Source organism: Liolophura sinensis, chromosome 1 (genome assembly GCF_032854445.1).
Source record: "Liolophura sinensis isolate JHLJ2023 chromosome 1, CUHK_Ljap_v2, whole genome shotgun sequence".
NCBI lineage: Eukaryota > Metazoa > Mollusca > Polyplacophora > Chitonida > Chitonidae > Liolophura > Liolophura sinensis.
In genome coordinates this window covers 12,863,639-12,882,283 of record NC_088295.1, presented here as the reverse complement: position 1 = coordinate 12,882,283, position 18,645 = coordinate 12,863,639, and the positions used below count along the sequence as shown (strand labels likewise).

General features: G+C 38.5%; 1 protein-coding gene across 1 annotated transcript; it reads right to left on the bottom strand.

The window, feature by feature from the left end:
• Window positions 1-24: 24 nt before the first annotated feature.
• Window positions 25-18,645, bottom strand: LOC135471317 (methylcytosine dioxygenase tet3-like). The gene is made up of 8 exons (XM_064750502.1): window positions 17,478-18,645; window positions 9,726-9,816; window positions 9,281-9,374; window positions 8,385-8,593; window positions 7,945-8,089; window positions 7,211-7,300; window positions 6,361-6,498; window positions 25-5,958 (listed from the first exon to the last, which is right to left on the bottom strand). The coding sequence occupies exons 1-8, from the start codon at window positions 18,643-18,645 to the stop codon at window positions 4,162-4,164; spliced, it is 3,732 nt and encodes a 1,243-aa protein (XP_064606572.1). The 3' UTR covers window positions 25-4,161.

Genomic DNA, 18,645 nt, shown 5'->3' with positions numbered 1-18,645 from the left:
GTGTGTGTGTGTGTGTGTTCCCCATTTAACATTATAGCAACCTGGGTGAATAACTGTAGTGATCAGAAAACAGATACAGCACAAACACACGTAACTACAGTACGGAATAACACTCTACATGATTCTAACTGTGGACAAAGTTTTAAAACCGAACTACTGCAGAGAAGTCACCTTGAGTTAAACCATTAAATAGCAAATACTATTACACAAGGCGATCAACAGAATCTGCAGGCCAGCAACCACCATACAATTACAACAAAAACAAAATATTTTCAAGTTCCCTGAATCTTGCAATGTACACTCCGTCAGAAAATGTAGTAATTCAGGCCCTCGTCCAAAGGACAAGTTCACCTACACTTGCACCTGAGCAAGTAAACTATCTTCCTAAACTAACCACTGCATGTCCCACCTATAGCTCCAGCAAGCACATTTGTAAATACATACTTATAAATACGCCCACTCAGTCTCTATTTAAATATTTTTAGATTTGACGTTATATTTACAAAGTGTATCTGTACAAATTTATACGAATTATTTTACAACATCAAAATTTGTGCAAATAGTTGTACATATCTGGACCTAAAATTTACATATGTCATCAAAAACGAACATTGTGCTTGAAATTCTCTTGCGGCAGACAAATTACATACATTTCTTATGTATTACTGTTCATTAACATAATTATTAACTATGGTATACACATCAGAAAAATCCACTTGTTTTTAACGTTGAACAACAAGAATTTACAGTTACTGCTCCCTTCAGTATAAATCTACAAAAAATGTGTATCTTGAATCTTCTTCAAAGATCAGACATAACATCTGACTTACAATAAGTAACATTACATTATCAATGTAGCAACAGGAATCCAATCTACACGCATGTCATACTACACAACACGCAGTGAATAGAGCTCCTCCGCCAAATTACCTCCCTTGAGGTCGCTCTCTTACGCAAATTGTGCATTTTAGAGAGCGCTTTACCAGGGTTAGCACCGCAAAACCTCGCTCTTCTAAAAAAAAATAAACAAACAATAGATAGAAAGAAGAAGAAAAGCTACACAAAGTATTTAACTCTCTTTTGTATGTTTCACATGATCATACGGAAACAAAATATTTCTGTTGTTTCCACAATGTCTGACCATTTTTCACTCCGAAACTCATGTCATCACCCATTCCTGACGATTAAGCGGAAAGGACTCGGCATCACATAAAGAATATTTTTACGTCACATCAGGCAAAATGGTAAGTAAACTCGAGTCAAGTCGAGTTCTATGCATTAATTTTCAAATCATGGTTTGACTATTATATGGTGCTTCCTTTATGCAAATTAAAAATTCAGGCTTGTTTCTCTTTTAATTTAAATACCACTTTATACTCACAATGGGCACAGTAAGAGTATGTTAAAGTGATAGTTTTGGAGACGGTTTCAAGTCACTGGACTGAAAGACCCAGTGAATTCCGCAGACAATTTGTCTCTTCCTCGCCTGTAGATGAAAAGTTGTGAACATCTCACGCTTTAAATTACGAGGTTTTGTAAAATTGAGACCTTTTTGGCTACACTCAATCTGTGTTTTAGAGAAGAGTACGTTTTTTTCGCACTCAACAGCTGATGTTTTGGGTTTTACTGCCATGAAATCCGCCAGTCACTATAATATAACTGTTACCATATCGACATAACCAAAGGTCTGCATGCTTCGCACGTTAGAAACTACAGAGAGAATTTGGGTTATGTCACAGCTGTTATCGTGAGACAAGGGAGGTAACATAAAGCTGTGATTGGCAACTCATGTTACAGGACCCCGCCCCCACCCCCACACATTTTGCGGTATTGGGAGAGGGGGAGGGAGAGAGAGGCAGACAGAGAATGTAGATTAAGCTCAAAATTCCATTTGGAATCTTCAACACCCTAAAGTACAGACTACAAAACAGACCTCTTGGGGAAATAAATAATTATTATAGTACTAACTACTATTCTGAGAAAATAGAACAGAAACATGCGGTATGAAAGTTTTAAGACCTGGAGATATGTGATAACTCCTGGAAAATACAAACACACATGAAAAATGTGAACAAGAGAATAACCATCCCTAAACAGATAGGAAAGGAGATTTGCATAAAACTGTCAATCTTAGACACATGTCATCTACTGAACGGCTTACAATGTACTGAAGACAAGACAAGACAAGTTTATCGTTCAATACACACTGTAAAAGTAAAACTGTATGCTAAAACATATTTTAACCTCAAAATGCCTTTATCAAATTACAGGTACCAAAGTGATAAAAGCATGGGGCGAGTTAAGCTGTTATCCAGTTAACTACATAACTACCAAAACTGGTTTTATAAACCCAAAATAATGTAATAATACACTCAAGTGACAAGTTTTTGTTTATAATTTCACATTTAAACAACTGCAAATATTATGTCAGATAAACATGTGCTGATTGTTGATGCTGTAAGTGTTTCTGCCATATTCCAGCAGTCAATATTAATTAAAAACATTTGTTAACTACCAATACTTACAACAATAGTAAGAATTTATGAAGTCACAATTTAAAATACAACTGAAATAACAGCCTTCGGTAAAAATTTAATTAAAAAAAAAAAAACAACACGATTTTAACCTCTTGTTAAAAAACATAACCAAACCATAACAACTCGTAGAAAGAGCTCTCAAAAATTTGCAGTGTATGTAAATAACTGAAAAAGTAACAAATTAAAACACTCCATTCAAAATGGTAAAACACTGACAACAGATAAAGGAAACTTAACACCAACAAAATCAAAACTTGGAAGAGAACTACAAATTAAGAGATGATCCAAGCAAGATGTGTAGTACAAATTAGGTCATACTGTGCACTTGTTATGATAAAACACCGAAAAACACTGAAACAACCAAACTGTGTAATAGGAACATGGACACATACCAAGACGGAACAGTAAAGAGACTACACTACTCTTTGAGATTAACAGACACCACATAAACTTGATTCTATTTTAAAAAAGTCCGGGTAGATCAAAATATAATTACAAGTACTTCAATTTTTGCAACATTGTGCCATCAACAACTTGTAAATACATCACATGTCTACACTTAAATTTAACTAATTGGAAAGGGTAAAGATTTGTCCAAATTAAATGCTGAGTGAAAAGATATAAAGGTACAAATTTTCCACAAATTCCTGGACACTGGACATATATCAGACAAAATATCAAACATTGGAAATGAAGAGTTTTGGCAGTCCGATACAATGAGTCTGAAATGTGGTGTGAAATGAGTGGCTGGCACCAGGGTACTGTAATCTCCACTTACTGGAGGCCATCAAACATGAAGAAAAGTGGACCAAACATGTATCAAACATGATATCAATCAAACAATGTGATCACACACCCCAACAACACCTGATAGCCATTTTGATTTGAGAGGTTCTATGAAAATCCTTGGCAAGTTAATGTGACATTTATGAACAGCATGCAAATAAAGCGTGATCTTGATGACATGAACCAATGCTGCCTTACATAGAGCTCTGTGGTAGAGGTATACACATATATGCCGATGGAAATTTATGGCATCAAAAAACGACTCAAATGTGAAATATGTTAAATTCAAATTCTTTTCCAAAACAAATGTGCCCAGGTATTTTCTGGATTGACAAATCTGGTCCATTGCTGCAAAGGATTGTTACCAGTATTGACATCGATGAGTAGTGTGGCAGTGATATATACAGTACAATAAGGATGTCATATGAGCCATATTTGTGGAATCCAGACAGCAACTTTACCCACCCTAAATCCTAATGTCAAACAAAATCCAATGGAATCAAATCGCCAATTGGAAATTAACCTAAAACTTTCTCAAATTCATTTCATTCATTTTTTGTAGAGGTATTTATGGCAAAAATGTATTTTCAGCAGTGTTTGCAATGCTCTCGATAATCACTGTGCTCAAATGGATCGCTGTGTTTAAGCTGTGAATGGTATTATTGCTGACCTCAGACAACCAAATCCAATAGGTCTTGGAGTCTCGGCTTACTGAAATGGCACAAAATGAACTTGCGACTGTTTTAGGTACTTCCCAAAATGATTCTCTGTTACTGTAAGACATTTCACAAATCTATGGCTGGTCCTGCGAGAGGCATACTGGTTAGTACTGGATAGGTCAGTGGGACACCCACCGCTGGTAAGGGCCAGTCACCATTGGCTGTGAATCTATCCATCGCACTATTATAGAGTCTGTCGTCATCGTATTTGCCTGATCAACAGGAGCCTCCAACATGTACTTATACTTAGCTGCTGACGTAGATGCAAAGTCCACTTCTTCAGCTTTCTTTTTCTTCTTCTTAGGACCGGGTTTAGATGGTGTTTCCACGGTTCCACCTTCCTTCATTCGCTCTAGGCGCTTCACTCGCATCATTTCTGCTTTGCGTTCATTTTCATACCAACCGTGATGCCGTAGGTTCATGTTTTTGTGCTGGTAAAACACCATACTAATCCTAGTGGGGTTTTTGCGATTGGGTCTGCGTAAAGCTGTGGTAGCGTGAAGCTCTCGTTTGGCAACCTCAAAGTAAACTGAACCATGTGTCAGGGCAACAGCTACCCCTCCAATATGAGGGTCCAGGAAACTGTCCTCGTTATACTCCATCTCTGCGGAGAGGAAATTAGTGTCCCTCATACAGCCATCCACACAGTCAGGTCTGGAGTCACTCCCAAAGTTGAAGTTCACCTCATGTCTCATGGGCTGAGTTGGGTGAGAAAGGGGAGGTTTAGCACCTTCAGGAGCAGGCATCCCATTTAGCGGAGCAGCAGGATATTCCTGTTTGACACTCGGCCATGGCCACTGTTGCTGACTTGTGGAGCTGGTCTCATTAGTCACATGGCTATCCATGGCTTTACTACGAATTGACACTGCTTCTGACAACAGATGTAATGGCGACTGAGGATGGTTCATGTACTGATGACTCTCCATGAGAGGTCTCTTGCTAGGAGAAGGACCATCGGGTCCTGGACCAAACCCAGGCTCTGACTGGAAACAGTCCTTCGGGCTTTGCTGAGGGTTTGGGGGAAATGGAGCTGCATGATCTCGCCCGGGAATCCCAGCTGGTGGCAACATCCCAGCTGGTGGCAACATCCCGTTCATTCTGTGGTTTAAGTCTTGTCCTGAAGGCTGACCACATGTGTTGGTGTTATGGACAGGGTACGTACTATCATGATAAGGTGTATGAGGAGACTGGCTTACAGGGACTGGTGCCTGAGCTGCCATACCCTGGGAGTGACTGGTCACTTGACCATCATTCTGCTGTAATGCCTGCTGCTGTTGTGATGGCTGTGGTTGTTGCTGCCGCTGTTGTAAATGGGGAGAAGCTTCATGATTGGACTGTGGAACAGGCTGTGGAGGAAAAGTACCAAACTTTTCAAAGTAGCTACAGAAAGCTTGGTAAAGATGATGGCCTTGCTGGGGAACCCCTGTTCCTGGCTGGGGTTTTTCATTTGATGTCAATGGATTTGGCAGCATTTGTGAACCTGGTTTACCTGAGTTATTTTGAAAGGCACCGTGCATCGCATTTCGTTCCCGCATCTTCTTCTGAAGTCGCTGATGACGCTGAAATTGTAGCTCTTGCATTGTTTGGTATTGCAACTGTCTCTCACACAGAGATGCACCAGTGTCTTTTGGACTTTGTGAAGGATATTGTGCGCTATTTTCTGCCTTCTGTAGGTCTTTCTTGGAGGGACTATCTTTCTTTCCTTTGCCACGTTTCTTGGGAGTAAGTGGATAGGCCCTAATCCTGGCTTCCATTGGGTAGTTGTGAAGCACTTCAAGAGAGCCAGTTCTTACTTTCTCATAGAGGCCTTCCTCTGATCCAAACTCATCAGTACTGTCCAGGATATACAGCGGTAGGACATGCAGCTGTTCATCATCAGGCTTCTCAAACCCTCGATGTTTTGTCAAGGTTACCACCTAAAATAAAGTAAGTGCACATGAAACACCAATACTTCTGACGCAATTCATGAACACTACAAGTCTTTAGAAGAAATGATCATTCAACATGAAAATTCAATATTTACAGGATATTACATCAAATATACATCAATACACTTGAACTTGTCAAATATATTCAATCACTTATTTTCTCTTGTAACAACTTGTACTAGAAGATTGACAAAAGACAATGTTATAACATTACGGTCACACTTCATCACTAAAGCATGTCGCAAGTAACTGACCAATGATTTATTTGGGAAATGTACGCATTAAATCATCATGTTTATATTTCTTCTATTTTCACCACATAAAGACTACATGAAATGCGAATTATAAGAAGAAAAATTTGGTGGTTTGTAGATCTGCTCTTTAACTCACCACTGTACATCCATTGTTCATGTTATGGAGATCTTTATGGGCATGAGCACAGAAGTCCATACATGTTGTCACACCACTGAAGGGACGGCCTGGCTCATTTCCAAGCCGACATTCATGACCCTGCTCTTCAAAGGCTATCTAAAGATCACAAAACACAACAAAGAGGATGACTTTCTACATCAGTCATAAATACACCACTGTTCCTTGTCATATTCCACAGGATGGGTGCCGCAAAGACAGCTTTTTGGAGATAAACAATATCTGCAGAATGCAGGGAATGTCTGACAATAGGGGAGTTTCAAGTTGGAACTTTTTTGTCATCAAAGGTAAAAACAGTTCTGTCATGTCAACGATGAAAAATGTTAGGCATCCTTTGTTGACATTAATTTACTGATCACCTGTCTCAGCCTTTTCCAGAGGCACAAAAGACACCTCTTTCCTTTAGGAACTTCTCAAGTTCACATTCAGATTCTCAATCCACTCTATTATTCCTCCAATCTAAAAGACTTTTTATGACAATTTCTTCAGACGCCCATGTTATAGTGAATCTGATCAAAAATAGTTTTGACAGGTCACATGATACAGCTGGGCCTTTTCTAACTTCAATGATATAATAGTTGGAACTCGAAACTCCCCCATTAAAAACAGTACTTCTTAAATAATTTTGATTTCATCAACACAAAGAACTATGAAACAGAAATTTAACACAAATATTTTCTTTTGTGTCATTAATTTCAGGACATCGTAAAATTAATAAAATATCCAGTTAGAACAGCTTACACAAATTTTGTAGACACTTCAAAGTTTTCAGATCATGCATGCAAGACATAAATTGCTGCTGGTTTATTACCTGATTGTTGTAGGACTCCGGAGCACTTTGTTTATACAGAGGCCCAACATGCGTGGCCAACTGCTGGAAATGTGCCTCAAGTTCCTCCTCCTGGACAATAAAACAGCCTCATCAGCACAATCTTATCCCTACACTAAGTATCCATCAGAAGAGTTACCCCCGTTCCTTATTAAAAGTTGGCAAAGAAAAATAATTAATATATACTATAATTATTGCATACAAGTAAGTACTTTTTTCAAGAAATTATCTTTAAATGAGGTACATATCATCTGAATGGGAATCTCATGGAGATTCTAAATATGCTTTTCATATTTTTTTTTTACATCTTTCTTACAGTGAATAAAATGCAGGACTCACTGAGGTTCTATGGTGGACATTTTGGACAAAGATTCACGGTGACGTTCTTAAGACTCTTTTCTAAGCAGACTGTTATATTTCTACACTGAATACACATACAGATGTAGTACTCTTAACTCTTCTTCAGCTCGGTAAACATGGTCTAAAATATCCACTGTGGCATTTCAAACTTCATTTGCATTTTATTCAGTGTAAAGCAGAATGCAAAATACATCATGAAGATTATACTTGGAATGGTTTTTATACTGAGTATACTTTGTTTAAACATGGTCTTTTACAACAAAAACTAACAACCACAGAAAATATTGAAGTAAAATGAGTTTGCCATTAATGCTGAGAAGAATTTCCAAAAAAGAAAGGGGTATTTATGTACAAACCTTTGATGTGTCCTTGAGTTTGAACTTTCTGGCTTCCCTACTTCTTGCAAATTTACACCCATTAAAATACATGCTCCATGAACACCCAAAGCTAAAAGATGCTCCTCTCTGTTGGAGATCCCAGCCTTGACAGGCACAAGTTTTCCTGAGGAAGAACAGCCCAGTAAATACATATCCTTTGCTGTTGGATGAAATCCTGATTCCGCTGTATTTCTTTTACAGTTTGTCTTTCAAACCAATGGTCAAAGTTAATTGAATCAGCCCAAAGCCATATTAACCTTTACAAACAAAATAATTAAGCTGTGACCTACATGTAGAACTTATTTGGCTGGGCTTGGGGTTATCTTCAGTACATTTAAATTGCTATCACTTTTATGATATTAATTTCCAAGATGTAACACTGAAGTGAGGCATTAAAACTTATACATAAAATTACTTACGCCTCATTGGTTCCACATCGCCGGTCTGTCTCAAAGCCATTGGTAGTGACAGTGCTGACCACATAGTTGTACATCTCATCAGCCATCTGTGCAGGCAGTCCCTCCCAGGCCACAATTGCCACAACAATGAATGCTGTAGGGCAGACATGACCCGCTCTGTGCTTCACTATACACATTACCTTCTCCTCCGGACCTGAGCGACGTAAAATCTGCAACACACAGTCATCACAAATTAGTACGATGATTACCTTTAAACTTTGGGGGGGGGGGGGGGGGGGAGCCTCCGTGGCTCAGTTGGTTAGCGCGCTAGTGCAGCGTAATGACCCAGGAGTCTCTCACCAATGCGGTCGCTGTGAGTTCAAGTCCAGCTCACATTGGCTTCCTCTCCAGCCATAAGTGGGAAGGTCTGCTAGCAACCTGTGGATGGTTGTGGATTTCCCCCGAGCTCTGCCCGGTTTCCATCCACCAGAATGCTGGCCGCCTTCATATAAGTGAAATATTCTTGAGTACGGCATAAAACACCAATCAAATAAATAAATAAATTTAAACTTTGGATGTAAGATTTTAATTATTTGTTGCATCATGACTCTATGAAGGTCTGATATTTCTTTTTCTATTGAAAATGTTTACAGTGTTAATATAGCCAAATGCCTGTGCAATATTTATGCGATACTGATATCATGACAAATTCATGGAGTTTTCCTCTTGTGAAATAATATACTTCTAGACAACCTTGAGAACAAATTACTCACTTAACTCAGGTGCCCTGAGAACACCTTACACTCTTCACTAATGAAGATTCCTGAGGACAACTTACCCACTTACATGTAGTTATTGGAGAATTCTGAGAACAACTTATCCACTTACATGGTGAGAGAGTTCTGAGAAAAGCTTACCCACTTAGCTATTGGACAGCCCTGAGAGCTTTTCCCTTCCTTCCCAGTATACTTTACTTTTTCTATTCTGATTGCACTTCCCCTGAATTTAAACCTACAAAAAAAGATCAGCAGATGTCAACCACCAATACATTCATTAATCCATTCAGAGGAACCAAGATAACAGTCTATGTAAGAATGAAAATGATGTATATATTCAGACATTTCCTCGGGCCATTAAATGCTGGCCTTTATTGTGTAATTCTTTCAGCCTTGGTGTAAATCCTTATATACATGTACACATTTTGGCACTTTATAAAATTCATCTGATGAATTCAGTAAATGATTATGTTTAACAATTATTTCTAGTATCTACCACCTGAATAGCTTGATTCATCAATGTAAATCATGTTCTGAATAAAAGCCTTAGTTATCTATGAGAATGTCTTCAGAACTGGCAACTTACCTTTCTTCCATAATATGCCTGATTGCAACAATGGACGAAGCTGCCCCTAAATGAGTGTAAAATGGACCCTCACTCGCCTCATTATACTGATCTGTAAAACAACCATGAACACGTTAGACTTTGATGTGAGGCAATATTACAATTGTGACAAGACAACATTACAACATATAATGAAACACAGTCATGGGAATACCACCCCATGTATAAAAGTTTCAGTGAATATGGCTCTGTACCTTTGCAGTGTTACAAATCAAAAAAAGACCTGAAAAAATAGATCAAATGACATCTGCGCTAACACACACTAATAAAAACAGGGAACCCACCAATGAAATTCATGTGTGCAGGTTCACTGAAGCTGGATCACCAGTTTTGGAGAATTATTGCCAAATGTTAATTTTGACCCGAGACAATAGGTCAGCCTTTATTTGTGACCACTGCAACCTAATATCTACTGCGGGACTCATCCATAAATCCATGACAGAAATTTCATTGAATTTGGCTTGGTTGTTTTCAAGATATAATGCTAGCTTTACTGAGCCACATATCAATTTTCACAACAAAAATGTTGTCCAAGTTCAGAAAAATAAGGCCCAAGAAAATTAATTTTCAAAAGGGGCAAAAAAACAATTTCAACAAATGTCATAAAGATACATACACCAGTTCACCACGCACAAATGAACCTACACGTACATCACCATGACAATGCTATTCATCTGAATATGGCCACTGGGTAAAAACAAAACCTCAGAGCACTCTCTGGTGCACTACTTAATGTGATATTGAAGTTTAGTTCACATCACAGCTTATGCAATCTGCATAACTCACAAAATACCGAATGTCATAGCAAAATTGGAATGTCATAACATCAACAGTTCATACCCAGGTATATTTGTCCTGTACTACCAACTTTACAAGATATAATCAACAACGTGATATTATGACCGCTCACTTTCAGGTTGGTTTCAGTTGATATTTCAAGTTTTATTCTCATTTAAATGCTATACTTTAGATCAACATTGCATATCCCATATTCAACAAATAATGTTCGGAGCTTTGCAGTTTAATTCATCAAACTGATCATCATACGTCACGACAATCTCACAAACAAACGGATTGCATTTAAAAAATCTGCTTTCTGGAGCTCTTAAATCGTCTGCCACGTGACTGCTGTCCTCTACGGTGGGATGTGTGACAGATATAAAAAGTAACTCAGCACTGTAACACTAAAAGCCTATAAAAATAATAGGGCATGTCTGTATAAATGATGTCCCTGATGTTAAAAGGTAAATTATCCGACTGATGCGGCGCTTTCGGTTTCAGTTTTTTTGTACAACGTTCGATACGGCTTACGTTGATATCAATAGCAGTTTACCTCCTGGTTTTCATTCATGCAATTAACAAAATATACATTTACACCAAATAATACTAGCAAAAGAAATCATTAACACAGATATCTCAGAAAACCCTGATTATCTAGTCCGGCATTGCGGTCAGAACTGTGTGTTTGTCAAGCCTTCACGTGCTCGGTATTGTACAGATGCTTTAAAATGGCAGCCATCTTTGTGGTTAGCCTGTGTGCATTGCCCATTGTATGCCCTTACCAACCAAGGGCCTCTGCCCAGCCTATGATGCCTCTAACAACAGACACCCAGTGGGCAATACACAAACTTACCTCAAAGATGGCTGCCACTGCAAACGATCCATTCATACTGGAACCGCAATCATTAGGTCGAAAGACACCGAATAAGTCCTTCCCACGTGAAGAGCATTATACACATTCAACCTCTTCTGCCTATGCGACATGTTAAAGAGTAAAGAGACTGCTTTACCTGTCCCTAAGGTCGACAATGCCGAACACTCATTTTGACAACCGCACGGCGCCATCATTGTATGTGTTCGCTACCTTGGAAACAGTTAAGTTTTTCCACTCGCTCAATTCTTTCCTTCCTTAAGATGGAATACTTTTATGGAATAATAAATTCTGCCTACTGTCAACAAACCATTATATATTTGTTTGTTTTAAGCAGGAACAATTTCTATCCGTTTTGACCGCTATTTTCTACCCGCTGACACGTGTTATATTCCCACCGATGAACATTTCCCGCCACAGAATTATCGATTTCACTGTCCTCCAGATGAAGGCCCTCCCTGAGTCATGCCATGTACCTCCACGATGAACACGCACAGTACCATCAGTCACCGAACGCCACACAACCTTACAGGTAGTCTCCTAATGCACTTATACCGTTTTATAATGGTAATATCTAATAAATAACTACAAATATGTTAACGGACAAATGAACCGGCTTTGCTAAAAAATGATCAATATTTGTTGCGTTCTACGGATTTCCGCATGGCTATATCTTCACATGTGGCGTGAAAGTTATTTACTAAAACAGACGTGTACACTAGTACTTCGTATCCCATGACGTTTTAAGTTTCTAAGTTTGTTTTGATCAGATTTTGAAATCAACCTCACGTCAAGTCAAAGTTAAACTTAGTGCTGTACCGATACAACAGGAGATTATACGATTACGACGCGTCAGTCTGGCATTCGGTCTTTTTTTTTGGCGGGGGGGGGGGGGGGGACTTTTCCTAAAATAAAAAATAAAAAAATAAAAAATTGACGGTCATTTTCCAGAATGCTGGTTTTTGTTATAGATCCCGTACAAGAACTCATCCAAGGTCACTTTACTAGATCTCAAATAAACTTCCCTGGCGATCCATCACATGCCAATAATCTGTTTCACTCTAGACCTAAATGGAAGTGTTATACTATTTTATATACAAACTTATTAAAATGGATAAGAAGTCCCAAATCGTGTTTACACAAATGCGAAACAATTGCCATTTTCATCCAACTTCGGTTTTACGTATTAATTTGATCTTATCATTTTATCTACAGCATGAATCTTAAAACCTTCTCAGTTAATAAAAATAACTTGTACACTTGTATTGCTATTTTAACTTACCCATACAGATGTATAAGTCATCTAAATTTCACAATTATTTCATTGACAAGCAGTTCACTCTGACTCTGTACTACAAAAAATGTTCACTTATACAGCAACAGCCATGGTCAAAATATGTAATTTGAACTAACTTCTCAATTATGAGGTTATATTTTTGCACTACCTAAAAAATAAGCGAGTGTTAACTTGTGGTAGCAATTATTATGAAGGCCATTATAATAATCGACCTTTAAGCTTTTCCTGGTCACATCCTGACAGTTGAGATTCCCATTTTCTTTATATCTTGCAACAGCTTGTTACAAAAATGTACAGGTATGGTAAAATGGTCAGGTGTTCATCCAATCATGTTCATGCTCCATTACTTGTCAACTTTGTTGTTTCCATGCATCCTCTTACACATGTAACTGTTCCTCAGTAGTCTCCCTTTCCACATCAATCTGATCTCAAGCAGGCTGCAAATTCCTTCCAGTGTCAACGCATGCATATGTATATAATTGCCAAGGCTGTCATAGTTTTTTGTCCTGCCTTCACTTGATAATGTCTGTATTAATTAATAGTTTTACTTCTTCCAAACTGTGAAAAGAAAAGGGTTCTGATAGCATTTTTTCCTGCCCTTACTCATCCACATTTTAGTATACCTGGATACACTGTCACCTACAACAGAGGACAGGGAAAACTACTCTCAATACTTGTCAAAGCCCTCACCAATGTCTCTGGAAGCTTTATCCACCTGATCTTGGCCAGCTATATCAGCCATAATGAGTCCTGGCATATGTCACAGGACAATGCTCTTGAAATGTTCAGGTGGTTGATGGCTTGTAATGGTTATATCCAGTGTTGGAGTGAGGTAAAGTATCAAGGATTAAAATGCTACTCCAATATTTTGAAACCTTCTTGGATGTGCATGTATTTGTGCCAAAAGATAAAGACTTAAATACATTTTACAAAGTGTTTATAATGGAATAAACTAAACCATGATTTACACATTTGCCACAGCTTTGTTAACTCATGTATGTATGTATATATGTATGCTAGGGTTTTTACATAGTACTTAACAATGATTCAATCATATTACGATGAGAAGTCACCAGATGTGCATGACCACACGACACCCACCCTGTATATCTTCGGCTCAGTTGATTTCATCTGTACACAAGGCTTTACAGAAACTCTCTATTATGATGTCCATGCATGATGAGTAGGAGGCATAAACATACAGGTTAATAGGTATACAGTTATGATGACAATTAAGGATTTATAAATAATATGCTTTGGTCATCTCCATATAATTGACAGATAAATGTAAAACTAATGCAGCAAGGGTCCATCATGATTTTAAACTGACCAAGGTGATGATCAAGGCATTGAACATGATAACTATTGCGTGTTACAAAACAGAAAAAAACAGAGCAGAATAAAAAGCCAAACAAGACCTGAAGTATCCTATATTTCTTTCAATATTTTAAAGAAAATTATTTCCTGAAATAACCCAAGCTTGAAGTTCAAAGTTTACGGTAGTAACCCATGATAAGGTGGGAGGATCCAATGATATGTACCTGAAGAAGCAAGTTAACCAAAATTTCCAAACAACATCATAACCTCTAGGATGGCATTCTTGAGAAATTAAAAACAAATACTGTTTAAGCAGAATAAAGCTTTCACAATATTGTGGTTACAAAAAATAGCATGAGGAAAACATCAGATAAGTTTTAATGAGTGAGTGAGTGAGTGCTTGGGGTTTAACATCGTACTCAACAATTTTTCAGTCATATGACGACGAAGGAATCCTTAGGGTGCATGTATGTGTAATGTGCCTCCTTGTAGCAGGACGGATTTCCACCGCTCTTTTATTTAGTGCTGTTTCACTGAGACGACTTACCAAAGGCAAGTAAGCCACCCCGCCCGAGCCATTATACTGATACGGGTCAACCAGTCGTTGCACTATCCCCCTCATGCTGAATGCCAAGCGAGGAAGTTACAACTTCCTCTTTTATAGTCTTAGGTGTGACCGATCAAGGATTGATCCTGGATCTACCAGTCCTGAAGCGTACGCTCTACCAACTGTGCTATCCGTGCCGGTAATAAGTTTTAATGAAAGTTACATGGTATTGAATGGCATCGTATGCGAGGAGACAACAGAGAATGTATAGTTAAGTAAAGCTCAAGGCATGTGAAATGGGTCCATTGCTCTTCTTCTATTGTTCTTTTCATGCAACTAATGACCAATTGTCTTCTAGTAAAATCCACTGGTCTTTTCAACCCACAAAGGGCCTATCAGTTATGCTGTCTGTAATTGAGGACACATCTCCACATCAACATGACAGGACTTTAAAGTGCATTACACCAGAACGTCATATTATCACATACTGTAGGATTGTAGACTTTTCCCCAAAATTTTTTTTGCAACCAAGTAGTTACGATTTCTATTTGTTTGGTTAGAGTGAGCATAAAAATTTTTATTATTTGTGCCACTTCCGTATGTGGCAACAGATCAAGGTAACATATCGTAACACATGTTTTGGTCCTTACATTGTATAGTTGTATCTCAACAGTGTAAGTATGGCAAGGACACATAACATACATGAACAATCTGTCAACCTTTTTTTTGATCTTTTCAGGATCATATCCAAATGTTCATTGCATATAGCAAACGTAATTAACAGCTCATTCCACAATTAACAGATAACTTCACAAGACCATGAAAAAATTTGTATAATAAATTTGTTGACATTCATGCAATTAGGAAGATCAACTACTGGGCAGTAACCCAAGAAGTCAAACAGTGCTACAAATAATTTTCAAAGGTAGTGCGGCGATCCCTACTTTTCCAAGAGAAGGAGTACTAGGGAAACTTACTGCAGTACACATTTTTTGAAAATACTCACCACATTCACTGTTTTGTGTTCTCGGCAATAAACCTGGAAAGTGTGAAGCTGACTGCGTGAAGGGGGTTGAGAAAATCAAAAGACATACATGTGCATACATGCATAGGCCTACATAGATATACCGGTACAGTGATTCTTGAAGTTACATACAGGACTACAAGTATATATATGTACATGTCGATTGCCCAGAATTATGACTTAGCATGACATTCTATAATAAGTTAATTATTTCAGCTCTTCCTCAGGAGGAATGAATCCAAATGACGCTCATAGGCCTACATAACTAACTCACTGACAACTTTACCTTTTCATGCTGATTTTATAACAGGGCTTGCTATATTATTTCATTCTATGGTAACTTGCCTAATGCACCTGTTAATTTTTTTTTTTTTTTTTTTTTTTACGTGTCATTTCTGTATACATGAACAATTGCCGTTTTGGGATCAAAATATGATACGCTTGTAATGCTGAATCCAAAATGGAGGCCTACGTGTACATTAGAAGACAAAAATGTATTATTTCTGCTTTATTTATTGGCAGTACAAATCTAAAGTGTTCCTGAAGACTGGCTGCTCTAGTGATCGTTTTATTTCACTGCATTAGCTTCTCTCCTCAGAAATCATCGCTACATGTACACGTTGGAAACTGGACCCTCAATGACACTTTAACACAAACAACTGTCGATCGGTGTAGGATGAAAACCATACATTGACAGCGATGATGATTTGATGCAGTGCAGTAGCAGAACTTGCTGTATAGTAACCCAAATGACCATTTTTTTAAGCCCTTCCTACATCTTCTGCACGTCAAACACTCGAGACTGTCATAAATAAAAATATCACATTAGTCATTCTCCACGACTGCGGATACTGGTGCATCACCCTTTGCTGTAACCTTCCGTTTCTGAAAACTAACACGTCTCGGAGAGCGTCGGCACGTAAACTACTTAAGAGATCTACCTTTAATTTTGACAGGACTGTCAGAGCTCTGTTTTAATTTTTGAAGCGTATCATCTAATATTTAAGCACCTTTATGCCTGCACGTCCCTTATCTGTAGTACTGGGGTCAATGTCAAATGGCATACCCGCCATCTGATAACTTCCACATTGTTTATTTTCACCATTTTGGTGACCAACAACGCGCTCCATTGCCATAAGGTAGGCCTAAATACTATCAGCGGCTGTTAAATACATGAACGCAGTCTACCTTTCATGGTGTTAATCTTTTCGCTACATATGCTATCATAGGCAATCAACGTACCAACTGGTATATGACATTTACCGTCACGATCCTCAAAATAGCTCAAGCTCATTCGATAACCTTTCGTGACATGAAAATAAACGAAAAATATATGAAAGCACAGCTCCAAACATAATTCATAATTAAAATTTCTATTCAATGCATAATCATAACATATAAGTCCCAACACAGCAACGAGGAAAATATCACAAAAGGAAGCTAATAATATGACCATAACACACAGGCAACACGTCGTACTTGGGTGAAACCACTTCTGGCAATTTCTTCACATTGTTTCATGCCTCTATAAAGGGACTCCGGCGATTCTCGCCAATAGACCCATAGAAAGATATCATAATGAATGGAGGATTTACAGATGCAATTAATGTGCACTTCTGATTTCAACATATCTCTTTAAACATACCATAACATCATCCCAAGCTTTATGATACCACTGTTTTGCAGTACACAGTAAAAGCACTATTTGAGCAAAACTCAAGTTCTTTCTTGTATGTGTTAACCATTACTTCTTCAGGTTCTTCAGTATCCATCAAAAACCAATACCCCTGGTTAAACTGATCCTAAGTTACTTCACAATATTATCTACATACTTAAGAAGTTACTATCCAAGTTTTCACATGGGCCATAATACTTACAATCTGGCCCCAAGCAGTTGCAGGCTGGTATTTCAATCTTTGCGTTTGACTTCAGACGATCAAGTCGATCTTGTTCCTCACATTTAAACTCCACATCCTTGAGGTCACAGGCAGCACTTGTTTTAAAAGAGAAGGGATCATCTGTGAGAAAACCAGTCTGATGACAGAGTTCTCTCCCTTCAGTCCCTGAACTCTCTACTGGACTGATGTGGTTGCTAACACATAACCCCCCATTATGCTCTAGCTTCACCCGGACAGTAGACTCCCCTGAGACTGAGGAGGGCACAGCAGCTTTATCACAGCCTTCAGACAGCACTTTATGAGCAGAACATAAGTAGGAGTCCTGTTTGCCCACCTTGTGACAGGTGTCGCAGCACATGGCTGACTTGTCCAAAGGAGAGGCCTGCTGCTCATGGTCAGAGACAAGCCTATCATGGAGGCCATATGGACTTTGACCCTTCACAGGAACAGGACTTTGTGTAGAATGGTTAGCACTTGTATTGTCTCTCAAATCACTGTTATTGCTGTTTGTTTCAGCACTCAATTGATGGGATGAGGAATGGTGTAAATCTAGTGTTTGAGGTGTCTTGTGTGAAGACCACTGGCCAGCACCAGAATTAGAGTCTTCACCTTGACCTGATTGTTGTACAGACTGACCATCTGTCTGATCACTCTTTATCCAGTCTCCTGCATGCTGCTCATTGCCTACTGGAGGCACACTTTCCTCTGAGATGCCCTTTAGCTGATCTTGTAACTTAGACAAGACACTGTTATATGTGTGCACATTGTAACCAACATTGCGGGAGCCTTCTGCTTCAGGATTTGGAATGTTACAGTAAGAATGCTGCAAAGTACCTTTGGACTCGGAGGAATCTTTCTGTAAAAAGGCAAATCCAGCTATAGAAGGCAAAGTATTTTCTGCACAAGTCCTTTCCACTGGATTTGGTTGAGGTTTATCTATGACCAAACTGTTCTGCAGTGATGGGTTGGAGCCAGCTGCTATTTGTTTCCCTGCCTCTTTCAAAAGCTTTAACTTTTTCTTCTTCTTCTTTTTCTTGATTTCACTCACCACACTGTCATGTTTTTCCATGCTCTCATTGCCCTTTTTTAAACAAGAATATGGTGAGTTCAACCCTGATTTGTTTGAAGCCTCAATAAAACTGGCCAT

Bases quoted from the DNA above. Each gene is read 5' to 3' on its own strand.
- LOC135471317 (XM_064750502.1), bottom strand. From the start codon at position 18,645: ATGGCCAGTTTTATTGAGGCTTCAAACAAATCAGGGTTGAACTCACCA. The intron at 7,301-7,944 runs GTTTGTACATAA...TTTATTGTCCAG, and splicing joins AACTCAAGGACACATCAAAG to GAGGAGGAACTTGAGGCACA. The intron at 5,959-6,360 runs GTGAGTTAAAGA...ACTTTATTTTAG, and splicing joins TGAACAATGGATGTACAGTG to GTGGTAACCTTGACAAAACA.